The sequence below is a fragment of the Oryza glaberrima genome, chromosome 3 (assembly GCF_000147395.1).
Source record: "Oryza glaberrima chromosome 3, OglaRS2, whole genome shotgun sequence".
In the NCBI taxonomy this organism is placed as follows: domain Eukaryota; kingdom Viridiplantae; phylum Streptophyta; class Magnoliopsida; order Poales; family Poaceae; genus Oryza; species Oryza glaberrima.
The window spans coordinates 29,331,850-29,350,312 of record NC_068328.1 but is presented as its reverse complement, the minus strand read 5'-3'; the positions used below and the strand labels follow the sequence as shown (position 1 = coordinate 29,350,312).

General features: G+C 46.8%; 4 protein-coding genes across 9 annotated transcripts; 1 reads left to right on the top strand and 3 right to left on the bottom strand.

Moving 5' to 3' along the window:
- The first annotated feature begins 994 nt into the window (after positions 1-994).
- LOC127767599 (uncharacterized) lies at positions 995-5,826 on the top strand. Its single transcript, XM_052292980.1, has 3 exons — positions 995-2,025; positions 3,141-3,328; positions 5,090-5,826. The coding sequence occupies exons 1-3, from the start codon at positions 1,095-1,097 to the stop codon at positions 5,510-5,512; spliced, it is 1,542 nt and encodes a 513-aa protein (XP_052148940.1). The 5' UTR covers positions 995-1,094; the 3' UTR covers positions 5,513-5,826.
- Positions 5,827-5,948: 122 nt separating this feature from the next.
- LOC127767600 (ACT domain-containing protein ACR3-like) lies at positions 5,949-8,797 on the bottom strand. Of its 5 annotated transcripts, none has more exons than XM_052292982.1 (7): positions 8,416-8,797; positions 7,975-8,108; positions 7,828-7,873; positions 7,631-7,745; positions 6,764-7,539; positions 6,563-6,667; positions 5,949-6,472 (listed from the first exon to the last, which is right to left on the bottom strand). In XM_052292982.1, exons 2-7 carry the CDS (start codon positions 8,043-8,045, stop codon positions 6,047-6,049), a joined length of 1,539 nt encoding a protein of 512 aa, XP_052148942.1. In that variant the 5' UTR covers positions 8,046-8,108; positions 8,416-8,797; the 3' UTR covers positions 5,949-6,046. The 5 variants fall into 5 exon arrangements, with proteins under 5 accessions (XP_052148942.1, XP_052148945.1, XP_052148941.1 ...); XM_052292985.1 differs by having other exon boundaries at positions 7,828-7,918; positions 8,041-8,108; XM_052292981.1 differs by having other exon boundaries at positions 7,975-8,105.
- Positions 8,798-12,803: 4,006 nt separating this feature from the next.
- On the bottom strand, positions 12,804-15,559 carry LOC127767784 (uncharacterized). 2 transcript variants are annotated; one of them, XM_052293227.1, is made up of 8 exons: positions 15,292-15,559; positions 14,883-14,956; positions 14,471-14,613; positions 14,337-14,383; positions 14,150-14,258; positions 14,009-14,070; positions 13,529-13,643; positions 12,804-13,059 (listed from the first exon to the last, which is right to left on the bottom strand). In XM_052293227.1, the coding sequence occupies exons 1-8, from the start codon at positions 15,454-15,456 to the stop codon at positions 12,899-12,901; spliced, it is 876 nt and encodes a 291-aa protein (XP_052149187.1). In that variant the 5' UTR covers positions 15,457-15,559; the 3' UTR covers positions 12,804-12,898. The 2 variants fall into 2 exon arrangements, with proteins under 2 accessions (XP_052149187.1, XP_052149188.1); XM_052293228.1 differs by lacking the exon at positions 15,292-15,559 and adding an exon at positions 15,196-15,274.
- A 136-nt stretch (positions 15,560-15,695) lies between these two features.
- Positions 15,696-16,812, bottom strand: LOC127768295 (uncharacterized). Its single transcript, XM_052293844.1, has one exon. The coding sequence runs from the start codon at positions 16,778-16,780 to the stop codon at positions 16,082-16,084; it is 699 nt and encodes a 232-aa protein (XP_052149804.1). The 5' UTR covers positions 16,781-16,812; the 3' UTR covers positions 15,696-16,081.
- Between the last annotated feature and the right edge of the window lie 1,651 nt (positions 16,813-18,463).

The following is an 18,463-nucleotide window of genomic DNA, read 5'->3' as shown; positions in this document are numbered from 1 at the left end:
TAATTCGGTAGGAATCTTGAGGTTCTCTATGGGATAAAAGAAGTGAAATTTGTGGCGATGTCATTGGACTGCCCATTACCCACTCTTTTTTAAATATATGATATTGTTGACTTTTAAACGTAATATACTAGTATTTTGCTCCTTATTTTAAAATTTTGTGCAAATATTTAAAATACAAGTTATATTTAAATATATTTGATGATAAAATAAGTCTAAAAAATAAACGATATTTACATACTATTTTTAATGAGATAAATGTTCAATCGTCATATTAAGAATCAATGACGGCATATATTTAAAAACATAGAGATAGCTATAGTTTTGCCAAAATTCTACTCCCTCATGTCATTATAATTTGATTTTATAGAGTACTAATGGATTGAGTACATTGTTTGAATGAGATGTTGACATTTAGATTAGGGGGCAGTTGTCATTGTCGCACTAGATGCTATTTTGACAAACTACGGCCGTGTTTAGTTTCCCCTCGATTCCCAACTTTCCATCACATCAAAAAAATTTTCCTACACACATAAACTTCTAACTTTTTTTCCAACCTTTCAACTTTCTTCAAACTTCCAATTTCTAACTTTTTTCAGGAACTAAACACACCCTACAGCTAAAACATCGATATACTGACAATTATCAAAAGATTGTACATAATAGTTTTTTTATTCTATAATAAATAAATTTCACGAGATTATAGAAGTAGATCGTTTCATTCATCTTTCACCTCATGGGCCTCAAAATGAGTGGGCCGATCCACTCTAGCCAACCACGGCCCAGCCATCCACTTCCACAGCCCGTCGATTTGAAACGGACGACCCAGATTTAGGAACTGCCTGTTGTGCCGTACTGGACAGCCGTGTGAGCCTAGGACTAGTGCGCCACGAGGGCCGGGCCCAGTCGCAGCTAGGCAAGCCACCCGTCTCTTTCTGTCTCTTGTGGCGTCACCCCACCCCCAACCCGTGCGTTTCAAACGCGAGCCCGGAAAAAATAAGCAAACCCATCGATTGAACCAACCCAACCCCACGCGACGCGACCCACTCCCCACCCCTTCCCCCTCCCCTCCCCGCCGCCGCCGGCGATCGCCGGAGATGTCATGGCTCGCCCGCTCCCTCGCCACCTCCCTCAACATCCCCGAAGATGACCCAGGCGCCGACGACGACCCCGACTCCTACGCCGCCGCCGCCGCCCCGTCTCCCTCCGCGCGCAATCCGCATCCGCCGCAATCCGTGCATCCCCACCCTCCGCATTCGGCCGCGGCGGAGGGCGTCAAGGAGGACCTCACCGAGCTGTCCAAAACCCTAACCCGGCAGTTCTGGGGGGTCGCGAATTTCCTCGCGCCCCCGCCCGGGGAGACCTCGCCCTCGCCCTCCCCGCCATCGGCGGAGGCCAGATACGGAGGTGGAACCGCGCAGACGCCGCCTGAGATCGCCGGGATCCGCAGCGATTTTGCCGAGATCGGCGGGAGGTTCAAGAGCGGGATCTCGCGGATCTCGAATCACAAGGCCATGTCCGGATTCTCTAGGATTGCCTCCAATTTCTTCGCTGATGAAGACGAGGAAGAAGAGGAATTGGTGGATGCGGTGAGGGGCTACGGGGTGGAAGAGCAGAGGGAAGAGTTGAGGTTTCGAGCGGAGGAGGTGGCGACGGACAGGGTAAGACATGAGGCAGATGATTACGAGGTGAGGCATGGTTGGGAAGAGAGTGTACGGCATAGGGTGGACGGCGATGAAGCGAGGCATGAGGTTGACGACGATGAGGGGAGGCATGATGAGTGGGAGGAGAGGCTAAAACATGAGGCGGATGGCGGCGAGGTAATGCATAAAGAGCTGGATGACCACGAGTTGGAGTTGGAGACTGTAAGACATGAGGAGGAGGAGGAGGAGGTCGAAGAGGAGTGGGATGTTATAGGAATCACCGAGGAGGTGCTTGCATTCGCCACAAACATCGCTAGGCACCCCGAGACCTGGCTTGACTTCCCACTGCTCCCTGATGATGATGACTCTGATGGGCCATTCTCATGTAATTTGTTCTCCCTTCACTACAAGTTATTGTTTTCGTATTTGAACAAATCGAATTGCTCTGCAGTTAGACATATGTATTTGTTTGACCATGAAAAGCTACGGTTTAGGTGTGTTATGCTCCTTCTGTATTGTTCTTAAGATTGTATTAGGTATAGGCACTAATAGATACTGCAGTTATAGTAGACAGCTAGACATTTATTTGTTTCTATTTTGCATTGGTAGTGCCATAAATTGCTCTGGTATGACTCTTATGCCGTGGATAACAGTGGAAACAAGACGAGATTTGGGGTAATTAGTTGCATGATACCTGACTATCTTAAACAAGATAATGAATTTTCTAAGCATTGGACATAATCATACATATTATTTTTCCACTAAGCAATTACAACCTGCATCCCAAAATATAACAACTTCTGGTTGTGCATTTGGACAAGAGTATGTCTAGATACATAGCCAAAAGTTGCTATATATTTTGTTGGAGGTAGTACCTTATGTGTGCTGATGTCATCCATGTATTTGCATCTATGTTTGACAACTTAACCTGTTGCTTCTAATATTTCACCGAGTATAGCTCCCATATTTAGGATCCCAGGGTCATAAAGTTTTGTGTGGTATTTTACAGTGAGACTGCATTCTTAGTACCAGTATTTGATACCAAGAAGTCTTCGCCAAATTTTTGTGGTCCAGAACTCCAGATTGATCTCTGGGGTCAGCTTGCTGCATATCATAGCCTCATAGGGCATTGAACATTACTCTACTGAACAGAATCCTAGAGTGACCATTCCGTAATTAATAGGATAATAGCATGGGAAAATGTGTTCTGCCAACATGGTGAGCACACAGGTTATGAACAAAATTCATAAAACCCTTTAAATGCATGATTTAATATTTGTCAAATGTCTTCTTCAATGTTGAGTGCCACTCTTTGTAGTAGTATGCTGATGACATTGCATGCGTTTGTGTTTTGTTTTTGCTAAGGAACTCATTGTCTTAATTTTGATAGAAAGCCATGTAGTCTGATACTCTGATGCATTTAGTATATCAATCGTACCTTATTTTCTCTGCCCAGATTGAAAGTTGTTTATTAACATTCATAATCTTTTTGTTCTTCAGATTTTGACATGTCGAATGCTCAGCAAGAGCATGCCTTGGCTATTGAACAGCTTGCTCCTAGATTAGCTGCTTTGCGGATTGAACTATGCCCAATACATATGAGCGAAGAGTGTTTTTGGAAAATTTATTTTGTTCTCCTACATCCTAGACTGAACAAGCATGATGCTGAGCTTCTGTCAACACCACAGGTAAATTGATCTGCATTATTGATATTGATTTATTTTTATATGTAATATCAACTGTTCCCAAAACCAATTCAATTCAGTAGAAAGTATGAGATGACTGTTTTTACTCAACAGTGTTTGCATGAAACCCTTTGTATTTGTTCTATTTGTTTTTGCTCACTGTCAGTACAAAGTATTAGTGGCTACTTGAACACCACTAATAGTAAACATGGAAAATTTTGCCTAACCCGAATCAATTCAGCCTTGAATTGTCACTACTTGTTTGTGTGCTATGATTGTAGTAAGGGAAGATCCCATCTTTATGTTAACATTGTAATGAGCATGGATGCGATAAGGGCCCTTAGTCCTATTTGAGGTTGTCCCCGGACCCAATTTGGCATGATGGCACCATGGAGGCTGCACCACAAGGGCAGGGAGGGAGAGACTAAATAATGGTTAAGACTCTTGTTTGTTTCTTGCGTAAGGAATAGAGATAGCACCCCATCCTTATATAGATAGGATGACTTCACCCTTGAAAAGTTTATCTCTAAAATTAAGAAAAATCAATTTAATCTAAACCATGTGAACAGTATCCACACTTGAACGCTGAACATTAACCACGTGTGAACACTTCATGCATGGACTGCTGCTGGCCCTATAGGTGTCGACCACTACTATATAGGCCCTAGTGGACTGCACATGACAAACATCAGTATATGCTGATCAATCGAGCAAGTTATGTAATTTTACATGGACACAAAAACATACCAGTAGATATGCCCATGACCCGTTAGGCAGCTTAGCTTACATAATCCAGGTTAGGTTGTATATTTGTTGATAGTATATGTGGATAGCTGTCCTCCAAAATCCATGTGCATATTCAATCGTATTCTTCTTATGCGTTGGTAATTCAGCCTTCCTAGGATGGCTATTGGAGAAAAGTTTCATACTTCATGCCAGCGCACTGTACAAATTATACTTGTGTTATTTAGTGTTCAGTGACAAACAAACTGAGCAAAGCTAGCCTTTCATCCAATTAACACTGAAGCTAACCCAGCTGCTAGCTACTCTCTCCTTCCACATAAATATGACATTGGTTAGTTCATTTTTTAACTAACCAATGTCATATATAAATGGAAGGAGGGAGTACTTCTGTTCAAAAGGTAGCATATTTGACCATACATTGAGATTTAAGAGTCTGTTTTGAAAAATTATATGGACAAATAATTGGAATTAATTAAAGCACTCGTAGGGAATTTGATTATCCAACCAAGTGGCATATTCTACCTAGTATACTCAGTTAATCATCTTGGCTAAGGATTTTTGAGAGACCTTCCTTACATTGGGCTAAATAAATGGCAATAGTTATGCTCAATTATCAAAACTGCTTGAATAGAAGCATGTGGCAACATGTGGATCCTGCATTCCTGCTGCATAAACAACACAGCAAGCCTTCTCGTTGATATATGTATTGTGATAAATGCGTGACAAGTATGTCCTCATCCCCCAAAGCAATCACTGGCTATATCTGCATAAAGGAAGGCAAGCTATCTCCAGTAGATAATGTGAATTTGGCTGGTTATGATGAGCTATCTTGAGGGTTGTTTAGGACTATGCATTCCAACCAACTGATCTCTGTCTGTTTCTATTTGGTTGATATTGGTTGCATACAACACATATTCTATAATGCATATCAGGAATTAAAATAGTATGTTTCAGAATTGGTGCAACACAATACATGCTCTATCAGGTAAGCTAAGTTTAATGCTGTTCTTGTTCTTGCAGATTGTTGAAGCTAGAGCGATGCTTATGCAATGTTTGCAGCACCAGTCAAAGTTTGAAACGGAGCAACTATTTCATCGTAAAGATGATTTCGGCATGCATTCAGAAGAGGATACCTCCAAAGATATTCCAGAGGTATTCCCATCTATGCTACAACAGACCGCTTCCGTCATCCCTATAACAGATTTTGAGACCGAAAAGCATCCTATCCAAGTAACTGAAGTTGCAGTAGTCGACAAATCTGTCATCAAAGAGCAGCTTACCAAGGATGGTAGCAAGACCCCAAATGTTTTGCAAGAAAGCTTTGATGATGACATAGATGATTGGTTCGACGAGGAGGCCGAGCTCGCCGGGCACACAACCATTCCCATAGGTGATGAGGAAGATGTGTCTTTTAGTGACTTGGAGGATGATGATGGGAAATGATTCTAGGTCATGGCCAATTTCAGCCTGTATGTTGGAAACTTGCCTTTTCTACTGTACAAGCGAAGTTGAAATCGTTTTGTCAATAGAATGAAAGCTGTATAGTGAAGTAGAGCTGCTTTGTTTGGTTTCAAGCTGCCCGGTTGGAAGCAGTGAAAGTAGAAGCTGCTTTGTTTTGGCTCAAGCTGCCCTGATGGAAGCACTGTGGTCACCAGCATTACGGTTTGTAATCTTATTCTTTTAATCCGTGTACATAAGCATTGGTGATGTTTCAAGTTCACGACAATAAAAGTTCTATTCGTTGGTTGGTTTTTAAAGGATTGCACTTGCACATCTACACTATACACAGGAGAGCATACCAGTCTGGAGAATTGTATTTGCAATGACAACATACTGTACTTGTGTATATACAAATTTTTTACTGCTTCCTGACACTATATTCCTCAACATGCAATGCAAGATATCACTGCAATGGAGGTACCAATTGAAGGCCATGCTTAGCAACAGCCAAAGGGTGATGAATTGACCTGGCTAACACTAAGACTTGATGTAGCCAAAGTTATTGGAGAGCTTCACAAGGTGTGACCAGAGGAGGCTCCCGAGGGAGGGCCTCGGCCTCTCCTGGCCCTCCGCCGCCGGCGGTGCCGCCGGCGTTGCCACCGCCGGAGCCGCTTCGGCGGGCGGTGCCGGCACTCTGGTCTTCCTCACCGGCGGCCAGCCAGGCGCGTCCTTGGCCACTTCGAACGAGATCCCCACCTTGCCGACCCTTGCCCGCACCGCGTGCAGCGTCTCGGCGCGCACCTCGCCGCCGGCGTCGGTGACGAGGTAGAATGTCCCGACGGCCTCGTCCTTCCGCCGCTTCAGCTCCACCCTCAGCAGCGACAGCCCGTGCTCCCGCAGCATCCTCGTGAAGTCCGACAGCAACCCCGACCGGTCGGCGGCGCGCACCTCCACCTTCGCGCCCTGCGGAAACATTGTCAGTGACCGACCGTGGCGTCGCGCGTAGGAGTATCCAACAGAAGAAAAATGGAGAATGGCGATGATGAGCCTGACATGGGAGGCCCTCCGCTCCACGGCGGCGACGAGGCACCGGGAGACCTTCTGCCGCTCGGCGTTGCTGTCGACCGTGCGCCCATCCTTGTGCCGGATGTAGTACTCCTGCGTCCATTCATGGCGCCGTCGACGGCGAGGACGGCAAGGTCAGCGTCAGCTCGGCGTTGCTGTTGATGACGATGCAGCATACAACCGATGTACCTGGATGGCAAGGGGGCCCTGGGACCCGACGGTGGCGTGGAAGACGACGTAGTGCATGTCGGTGAGCGCGCACACGGTGTCGAACAGCAGCTTGGGGCGGTCCCTGCTGGTCATCTTGACGACGGCGTAGCCGCGCTCCTCCCAGCTCTCGATGGACACGCGCGTCTCCACGCGGCGGGCCAGCCGCGCCGTGGTGGCGGCCTTGTCGCCCATGCTGAAATGCTCCTCGTCGACGGGCGTCGCGGCGGGGCCGGACTCGTAGTCGCGGTCGTCGTGCATCAGCTGGTGCAGCCGCCGCTCCGTGTGGACGCGCCCCTCCACCGGCGCCGACATGCTCACCCAGTGTCGCTCCCCGGTCAGCTTCTCCCGCGCCCCCATCACGGCGTCCACCAGCCCCTCGATGTGCTCCCACCGGCTCGGCGCCGGCGCCGCCGCCTCGGCCGCGGCGCCGCCGCCGGCCGTCGTGACGTAGAGCACGCCCGCGGCGCGCCCGCTGTGCGTCCACGCCTGCCCGGACGCGACGTGGCAGCCGTTGTCGGCGAGCACCTGGGTGATCGACGACAGGAGGCCCGGGCGGTCGTGCACCGTGAACTCCAGCGCCGCGCAGTCCGACACGTCGGGCCCGCCCGGCCCGACCACGTTGCCGAGGCACGTCGTGAACCTGGGCGACGGCCCGTTGCCACCGGGGCGCTGGCACGGGACGAGCGCCCGCTGGATGAACTCCGGCAGCGACGGGTCCGTCAGCTTCCGCCCCATCTGGTCCGTCACATGGAACACTGCATTGCACAGACACACCACAATTCAATCCCTTTTTTCACAATAAATTCCCACGACATCAACACGATCCAAAGGAAGTAGTGTTCTTGCCGTCCATGAGCCAGCCGCCATCGGAGGAGATGTACGACTTGGAGATGACGAGGTCGAGATCGGTGAGCAGCTGCACCATTTCCAGCAGCACGCCATCGCGGTTGACGCTATCAACCTATGAAACAAAACCCATCAAATCAACCATAAAACGAACGCAATCGATCTCCACCCCCCACTCTGCTGATGAATAGACGAACCTTGACGAGCGTGCAGTCCTCGCGCGTCTCATTGTCAACGACGACCCTGCACGCGAGACCATGCACAGCCGCTCGTCACAATCATCAAAACCTGAAAAGGAAATCGAGAGAGAGAATTCACCACGGACGAAGCGAACGCGTGCGTACCCAGGCGTACCGAAGCGGTAGAGCAGCGGATCGAAATCCGGCTCGAAGTACGGCCCGGACACGTACTTCATCCCACCGAGCTCCCAACGTCACCAGTGGCGTCCGTCGTCGTCACGTCCTGGACGCGAAATCTGCTGGGGGATTGACACACACACACGCACAGCGATAAGAACAGAGAGCAGATCCAATCCGATTCAATACCAAGAACAGAGGAGAAGAGAAGTAAACGAAGGAGATGAACACAACACGGTGAAAGCAGCCCATGGTTCACATGCACGCGCAAGCAGCGGATCGCCGGGGAGAAGAGATCACATGGCGAGATTTTCCCAGCCGCTTGCAGCAGAAACCAACTGAAAATCATATGCCCCTTCTCGCTGCTGTTCTTGACGTTGTGACAAGCGCAGAGAGAGAGTGTAGCGAGGAGATTATTGATGAGATTACCTTGGATTGGGTTGCGATTTCTTGAGGAGACGAGGTGGGAGGGAGGAGAGGAGGGCCACGTGCGGGCGATGCGGGGCGCCTGGTTCTCTTGCGCTGTGCGATTCAGCTTAAGCGGCCATCGCGTGATCGGTTTGGGGGTGTCTCTTTCTCTCTCTCTCTGCAACTCGGCGGATCGGCGGCGTTTGAGGATTTGAGCGCGCGAACGGCCGCGGCGCCACGTCGGACGGGCAGGACGGCACGTGGCGGGGGCGGCCTGGTTGCTAGCGCGCCCCTTTGTCCGGTTCATCATCACCGTACTGGTAGTACTAATTTTTCTTGGGCTATTCGGTGGTGGTGGTTCCTCGTGGCGCCCAAGATAGTAGCGGTATTTTGTTGATTTTTTATGAGCATTTCGTAATTCTTGTGATTACAGATGTGTACTCCCTACATTTTATTACTAAGATAAAGGAAATTTAGTTCATTATACAAGAATTATATGGGTGCATGCACAAATAAGTATTAAAATGATTCCGTTTAAATGTTTAATTTATCTCTTTATTTAAATCTTGGGTATATAGAGATTACAAATATAACCAAATTATTTTAAAAAACAAAATATAAAATAAGTCTAATATTTTTTTATAGATGGAGTATTTTATAAAAAGGCCAATTACAGATTTACCATTGTTTTAAATCGTTACTATATAATTGCTTAAAACCCCAATAAAAATACCATAATAACTAAATTTGAGGAAGCATCGGTAGTGTGAGTGTGGCAGTATTGTCGTCGGTGCATGACTCCATCTAACAGGGTTTAGCGAAGTGAAAGTAGCTCAAATGGTTATGTTCTTTGTCGTGGAAATAGCTTATCCGGGTTCAAATTCTAGATTTGACACGAGTGCTCGACTAACTATTCTTTCATGGGTAGGCGATGTACCCGTCGACAGCGAGGCGCCCGTGATGACTTCGTCAATCTGAAGGTATATCGGCTCAGTCTTCTAAAGATGCTCATAGGGGTAGGGTGTGCATGTATGCGTTCATAGGGGTGAGCATACGCGCGTTATGAACGTCTACGTTTGTACCGTATTTCTACAAAAAAATCTAACAAGGTTTAAATCCCAATGTCCACAATTATTAAGATTAGAGTTTTGTCTCTTTAAGCGCGTGTTAGGATGTTAGGGTATATTCTCGGATGTGTGAGTGTGGTGTTATATGTGCAGTGGTCCATGCGTCGGAAAAAAGAAAAACTAAAATCTTCAAAATGTTTTTGGTTCTACCAACACGTCAGAGCGACCCATCTCACGTGTAAAAATTACACATCGGCAACATTGCAATGTTTGCTTGTCAGCATGACTAAAGTAGACGACTCTGCTTGACGGCTGGAAATGTCTATGGCTCCACTTGTAGCGGTCAAGCAAATCCCCAATCGTCCGCTGTACAGTACAACAAAAGAGTCTGACGGACGCGGTGCGTACAGATGAAGTCGTGAAACCATACCAAATCCGTGGTATAGCTTTCATCTGCCTCAATAGATTGTTAAGCCCATCAATTGAAGCCGCCCCTTATTATGCAACAATTTGTATGGGCATGATAGGGTACGGACGCAGCCTGTCCGTCGTTCCTGAACCTTGATTACACGGCCATACGTACGGGCGGATTTTCTTATTGATTTCGAAGTTCGAACACGGACGACGAGGATGATGATGACTAGGGCACCGGCAATGGTTATCTATAGGCTCTCTATAAAAGATCCATATCGGTATATTTTTTACTTGAAAGAGATTAAATGAAGAAAGAGAGCAAAGCTATCTACTAATCTGGAGATAGTCTATAGAGAAAAACGAGGCAATGGATTAGAGAGCTATAGATACCCATGTAGACATATCATTGAAGTGGTTTACTATTAATCTAGTCTATTACTGAGATGCACATGTTTTATAGATAGCAACTTATTTTATCATTGCGGATGCTCTTAAGTTGATTGTGCGTACCGATGAATTTCTTTTGCTTCGGTAAGACGGCGCAGGAGAGCGCTGCCCAATCGTCGTGCCGCTTTTGCTTCGAGAGATTCGTTGAGCACCTACGATTAGCCGCAACCTATCCATGCCGGCTGCCGCTATGCGTGCAGGTGCAGCTGCACGGTCGGCCGCGAGTGCAATCCCCACACCCGCACCGCATCGTCAGCCGTCAGCCGCCGCTGGGCCTGCATGCACATGACGCGGATCTCTCTGTACGCGCGTACGTACGTGCGATGGCCGCAACGCGGCGCGGAGGCGGTTAACCTGCAAGTTTGTGCGCGAGTTGACTGACGCGGTAAACGTGGCGCCGCGGGGGACAAAGGCCCAACGGGCAACGTACGGCTGCGGTCGCAACGAGAAAGCGGTGAGACGTGCGCGCCGGTGCGGTGGGCGTGACGCCCGTGCGTGCGTGCGTGCGTGCGTGGGCAAGCGAGGGATGGGGGCGGCGCCGCGCGTGGGTGGTGCACGGGACGTTTGGTGGCGGCGGCCAGAGACATCCGCGCAACCGTGGCGTGTGCGCCGTGCGGTGGGCGGTGGCTGCAGCGGCGCACGGCGACGTCAGCACGCCGAAACGCGACTGTTTGCGCGCGCGTGCGTGGGGAACGTGGATGTGTCTGTGTGTGAAGATGCAGCGTGCGGGTTTCTTCTCTTCCCAGTATTTATGGGCAAGTCATTTTGTCCGCGAGGGAAATTATTTTGTTTTTAGATCATCTATACATTTATAGATAAATTTTTTTAAAAAAATTTGGCAATATAATTATAGTATAATCGTGATGTAACTGCACTATAACTTGCATATAACTACAATATACTTCCTCCATCCTAGAATATAAACATTTGTGGACTCTGACACGGTTTCCGAGATGCTACTTTGACCAACAATATCTATATAACTACAATATTATGATAGTTTGTTTAATGATAAATCTAGTAATATCAATTTGACATGATTAATATTTTTTTTTGCTATTAATAGTCAAAGTTGAAAATGTTTGACTTGTCAATATGCTAAAAATACTTATATTTTGGGACAGATGGAGTAACTTGTATGTAACGTTCAAAAATCTCCACGTAACAAGTTACTCCATCTGTCCCAAAATATAAACATTTTTAGCATGTGACAAGTCAAACATTTTTAACTTTGACTATTAATAGCAAGAAAATAAAAAAGACCAATCATGTAAAATCAATGCTACTAGATTTATTATTAAACAAACTATCATAATATGTAACTATATTTATTTAAAACATCTTACTTTTATAGATATTGTTGGTTAAAGTAGCATCTTACAGATCGTGTCAGGGTAAAAAAAATGCTTATATTTTAGGACGGATGTAGTATTTCGGTGAAATGGAGGTTGTGGGAACGAATCCTCTCACATGTGTGCGTGCTGTGACTTTTTCCCTTCCTCATTTGCACAAATCTTGAAACAAATATAACGGTTCAAAATTACATTAAAGTTACATGCAAATTATAGTGTAATTACATTTAAATTACATTACGATTGTACTGTAATTACATCTGTCAAATTTTTAGGAAAAAAATTATGGATAAATATGTAGCAAATTTGTTGTTTTTCTATGTCATTTAAGTAATTACGAAGAAAAAAAATAACATTATACCCTATTATATATCACTACACAAAATACAAGTTTAAAAACGACTCACCTACAAATTCGAAAGATCGAATGACCATGAAAAAGCATAACACATGCTAGTATGCTACCGAAACAGTATGAGCGCGAAGGTGTATTTTTGCGTATGATTACCTCTTTGTTTATATGCAGCAAAATTCAAAAGCACTTCCACTGTTCCACATCCACATGGCACATGACAAAGTGATAAAACCACGGGCAAATTATGCAAAAAAACGAGTTCCTAGCTTAAAAAATACTTGCGAATCTGTTTGAACAGCTTCGCGTCTCCGCGAACGGAATATGTAGCATATGCAACTTATCTGGACTGATGGTCGTGTGTCTCAGTGTGCCATCACAACATGACAAAACTTTCTAGCTGTCTCAGCCACATTCGACCAATACGCTGCGAGATCAAGGCCATAATTCATCATCATTTTTATTCTATGATCGTCTTCGAAAAGGGTGGCTTCTGCTGGTGTACTAACCAAATATGCTGCGAGGTCACATTCATGCGAGCGAGACAACATACGACTAACCAACGGGATGCAACTATGACCTATAATATCAACAAATTGACGACTTTGTTTATTTTCCATAACGTTTTGCCTGATTTTGTTAGTACCACTGACCAGTCCATAATTGTCATGCTGTTACAGAGATGCTCACTTAGATCCAGTGGAACGATTCTCTTTGATTTTGCTCCTTGATAAGCCCAACTAGGTTTTGAAAAACATTTCAAAGGCAAAAAGAAAATCACCTTAAAAGGTCTTGCTTAAGAGGATATCACCTCAAAAGGTTTGGACATAATGCGAGTATAAAGTAGCACATGGGTGACAGCTCTACATTGACTACCTGCATTTCAGTGTTTCCTGGCGATGAGCATCTGACCACAGCATGAGCGCAGATAGCAGTGAAATTGTGGCTGTCTCAACTCGTAGTCTGCATGGACCAAGACCTACAGGAACAGCGCCTGATGCTTTCAAAACGTTTACCTCCTCTTCCGTGAAATCTGATGAAATGGAGGTTGAGAAAACAAAGCATATTAGTTCCAGTGAAATAATACTACTGACATTGGTTTATTTTGGACCCCAGATTTTTCAGGCCAAATTCAAAAGCCATTAATCATTCGCATAGTTCAATCCTCAAAATTATATTTTGTGTTTTAAAATCTAGCATGCTTAAGGAAACACGATGTAATCCCACTACTGAACTGCATTAATAAATACCAGTATAAATTTACTACTGTTCATTATGCTACTGCAAGAACATATCTTTGACATTATTGTGTGTGTTTTTCTTTTGGCCCTACATAAAGCATTCACTTCATAAAGCACAGACAACTAATATCACATCAAAATCGTGAAGTGCACATTTGATACAAGCAAGAAACAAGAATACTGAAAATCACATGTTTACCCTAACCAATGATCTTATTATTTTAATAATTAGACATGAATCTAATCTATAGTTAGACTTACCTCCTTCTGGTCCAACAATCAAAAGCCCACTTTCTTCATTGCAGGACTTCGGCAAAGTGCTTAAAAGAGGAGGTGATTCTGCTGAAGCTACGAAAGCAAGCTTTGACTGTGATATCTGATGATAGATAACACAATAATATGACTTTGTCAATCACACATCGTGGTGTAAAAGAAGATGCAATAATGACTCTGGTAGTTCTACATTCTAGTACATACATTAAAATTTTATTCCTATGTTTTATTCTTAACAAAATTTTCACTGCACAATGCATCATGACCATTCACTCCACAATGCAGTACTAAAGATTATTGCGCTTTGACCTAGAACATTTGCTCAACAAAGGTCAATATCATGCTTGCCCACTTTATAAAAAAGCAAGTTACTGGATCCATACAAAACTCTTACTATCCAATGCATGAACTAGGTAACAAAGTTACAATGTTATGTGCAAAGATAATAAAGCATATGTGAACACTTACAACAGGCTGAAGGTCAGCTATCTGAATTGGGGGATTCAGCAACATTCCATGTATTCTCTGGCCTAAAGAAACAAGAGTAATGCTGTCAATTTATTTCAGTTCATTTTGCTCTGAAATCTTGGTGCCAACAGAGACACATACATTGTTTAACTGCAGCTAACACAAGCCTTTGCAATCTGTCAACTCTATTTTCTGCTACTGTATGGCATCGCTCTGTAAGAAGAGGTGTAACACTACAAGCTCCAAGCTCCTAAACAGAGAAAGAGTAAAATAATGTTTAGAAGTAGATTGTGAAGAGACAAGACACCCAAAATTGTACATAACATACAGTACATTTCTCTACAAGCCAATCTGCACGTCCACCTTTCAATGTCCCTGGGGAATGGAATTATAAAATGGTAAGCTATGGAGAAGAAAACTACCCTGTCTTCACAGTAAGTGCGCACAATTTATGGGACTCACCAAATGCAGCATAAACATGCCATTGAATGCCATCAGGAGCGATGAGTCTAGCATCCTCAAGCAACTTCACATCTGAACCGCCTTTGTCAACTTTTTGTATAGATCCTTCAACCAAACCACCCGCGCCATCAAATAGTTCAACCCTTCCAAGTTTTCATATAAAGTTTCAATATGTACACAAATAGTAATCAGACTCATAATAAATAAATAAATTTGGTGCCTCGAAGTAAAAGCTGAAAATTTTACACATATGGCTTATCATATGAACATATGCAGCAATCAAATTATTTCCAAACTTCGGACTCTTAGGATCAGCGGTGGATAGAATTTCTACTAAATAATCTAGCATTGATGAATTGAAGCTGGAATTCACCGCAGCAAATTTACACTCATGCAGAGCAATAAGACAGACCTGTCATTTATGCCAAGGCGTAAGACTCTTGTCATGTGCCAGAATTCGTCTCCTTGGATTCGAACCTCTTCACCCTGAAAGGAAATACCTATATTAGATACAGGCATACAGCTGATATTAAGGAATGGAACATCACGCAGAAAACCCACGCACACCACCTGATCGGCAAAATGCCTATGCGGTAAGTGAAGGAACAGCGCTCTACACTCTACAGTCTACACGACAGACAATGTCTTCCCACGACAACGGGGACGAACATTTCTCTAGTGGTCATAGTCTACCAACTACCAAGAAAGCTTACGACATGCTGAACCTTTTGAGCACGAGGTGCTCGACGAAATGACCACGCCGACCCAGATGGACGTGTCGAGCAGCCGAGCAGGGGACAATGAATGAAGCGCGCGCTTGCCTTGGACGAAGGGAGCGTCGGGGAATGGAAACGGGGCAGGCCACCGCGCGCGCGGCTCCCGCCGGCCGTGCTGTGCGCTCGCGCGGCGGCGGCGACGAGGAGGCGCCGGCCCCGCGGCGGCGGCAGCCCGCGGAGCAGCGCCGAGAAGGTGGCGGCTGGCGACATCCCGGCGGTCCCGCTTCAACGCCGTCGAGGCAGGCCCACTCCCCAATCGCTCACGCCGGATTCTCCCCGGAGCCGGAGCCGGAGCAGCCGAGCCACCGCCCAGCAGATGAAGCGAGCAGACGAAGGCACGAAGCACCCTCGGATGTAGCGGCGGCGGTGCACTTTGCGCCCTACGCAATCCGTGGCCCAACGAATCATAAACGAGATTTTATGAATAAGTTCATCTGAGATCCCTTAACTTAACATTCTCCTCCTTGAACCAAAAAATCAGATACAACAGGTCCCTCAACTGTCTAAAACGGTGCAATATGTTTGGACGGTGATTTTAGCTGTCATGGCACGTACGTGGCTAATTTGACTCGGTCTTCATATGATATGACATTATATGATATGACATTGACATCCAGATTTTATTGCGTTGTAAAGCTTTGACAATTGTGACCCGGCCCATACTACTGTTTGGGCTAAAATTTTACTTTTAGGGCTGATACGGCCCATTATATTTTTGGACTGACAATATTTGGGCAAATATGGACTACTACTTTCTTAATTCTTTGCACACGACGTCATGGCAGTAGTATCAATGTACACATGCACCGGCCACGTACGAGTACACGATCTGTCCTCAGTTGTGCACCCGTCTCCTCCCCGGCAGCACCGCCGGCAGGCGGGACAGGTCCAGCGTGGGGTGCGCCGGCGACTCGGCATAGCCGGCGACGGCGGGAAGAGGAGTGGCGCCCTGCAGCACGGTTACGGCGCCGCCGTACCTGCACGACATCACCCGTGCGTACCTCGCGCCCGACGCCCACCCGTTCCACATGCCGCACCCGCCGCGCGCGGCCGCCTTGGCTTTCTTCTTCTTCTTGTTGTTGCCGGCGCCGGCGCGGCCCTTGGTGCACGCCACGTAGGCGGCCAGGAACGGGTCATGCTGCTGAGGCGGCGGCGGCGCACGGATCCTCACCACCGCGCCATGCGGGCCCACCACGATCGTGGGCCCAACGTGCCACGCCGTGGGGACCCGGGTCCCACCACGCCCCTCGCGGTGGGCCCTGCACGGTGGCAGCGGCAACGGCAGCAGCTTGTTGCCACCGTCGTCGTCGTCGTCGTCCGCCGCCACGTCGCGGCCGCGGCCTCGCACGAGCGCGTGCAGCGAGCCCGGCCCGTAGCCGCGTACGCCGCCGCCCGGTTTGATCAGCCGCCCCGCCGAGCCGTCGTCCTCGCACAGGAAGATCGGGTTCGCGGCAAACAGCGGCGGCGGCTGCACCTCCTGCTCGGCGGCCCGCCTGGTCCGGCGGCTCGTCGCCACGCCGTTCCTCCGGCTCATCTCGTGTTCTTCTCCCGTTTCACCGGCTCACTCCGATCGATCGATCGACGAGTTAAGTTTTTTACTAACGCCGTCGAGGTTTTTTATACGCGACGATCAAGTACTCAGCTCTCGTGCGACCGTGGCCGACCTTGGCACGTAATCTTTACCTTGGCATGTGAGCAAGGAGGCGTGGACGTGTCGTTGCTGTTCCTTTCGCGCCTCTTCACTCCGATGCCCACTGCTCCGCCCGTGAGATCGCTACGTGGTGCAGCGCGCACACGTACTCTGCAACGCCACACACGACGCGAGCGATCGACTCGGCTCGATCGACTACTGCTTTGGCATGCGTTGCGTTGCGTGATCGGCTCGGCGATTTCGGCGTCGGTTCAGGTCGTTTTCTGAATGGCGTTTGCAGTCGGTCTCGTGAACACAAGAACGTCCGTGAAATGCAGCCGCACTGTGACTCATGCGTAGTACTAGTACTGCGTTTTCTGGAAGACACAAGGCAGTGGTGTGAACCTGTACCTGATAGTGCGGCTAAGCTCACACTAATGCTGGGGCAAGTACGAAAACATTCGGATAGTATAAACACGGAAGCATTTTTTACCTGTACTGCTAGTACACACGAGTGCATTGCTTTTCAGTAATGTATTGCACGCGCGCGACTTTTGTCCAAACACAAGCTAGCGAGCACACGTGACGGGCAGGCAGGAAAAACGGGGAAACCCCTCTGTGTCAAAAATTTTCCCTTTCTGTGCCTCCAAACAAAACCAGTAATTTGCATCCAGCAGTGAACATTCTCCTTCAAATAATCAGAATAGGCATGAGAAACAAAGTAAAATAAGCACAAGAAAATGAAAAAAAATAAAAATATTGACATGTCTAGCAGGTGAGCAATCAAGGAGTCACCCAGGTCAGCCCATTCCTGGAGGAAGAACACTACTATCATCTGTCCATCCATGTGTGTGGTATGCAATGCATGGATCGCTTTTGAGTCTTTTGGGTGCATAAAAAGCAGGTGGCAAATGGCATCAGGGCTCTCATCTTGCACACCTGTGCAACTGCAAGCCTAGCTAGCTGCTATTGCTGCTGATGATGAATCATTCTACTGTAGGCTACTGTAGTGCAAATCATCAAAAGGGAGAAAACCACACAGTGCTTGCTTGCTGCCTGTGGTGGAGTAGAGGCTGGCCATGGATGCATGCATGCAGTGATGAACATTGGGTAGTTACACAAGCTAGAGGGAGGCTGGTCTCTTTTTGCAGGGCTTGGCAGCTGTTAAAAGAGGAAGAAAAGGCTGGTGGTGAATGGTCCTGAAATTTGTAGGGGCAATTGCAAATTTACCACTACTTTGAATCGTTATTGCAAGACTGCCACTAGAAAATTGCAAAAATGCCACTAGAACTGTCATTCGAGTGGCATCCTTGCAATATTGAAAAAACCGGTGGCAAATTTGCAAATGCCCCAAATTTGTATCATTGTATTCTGGTGAGGCTGTTGGTTGGGAGTACAATCAGAACTGGATTAGACCACTAGTCCACTGTCTGTCAATAATAGTGGGAAAAGAAAGACCGCCCTCAGGCTCCAAAAAGCAATGCTAAACTATTTGGTCAGAATTTTGCACAGATTTAATCGCAAGGACCCCCCCCCCCCCCCCCAAAAAAAAAAAAAAAAAAAACCCAATTGCCTCGTCCAAACTGA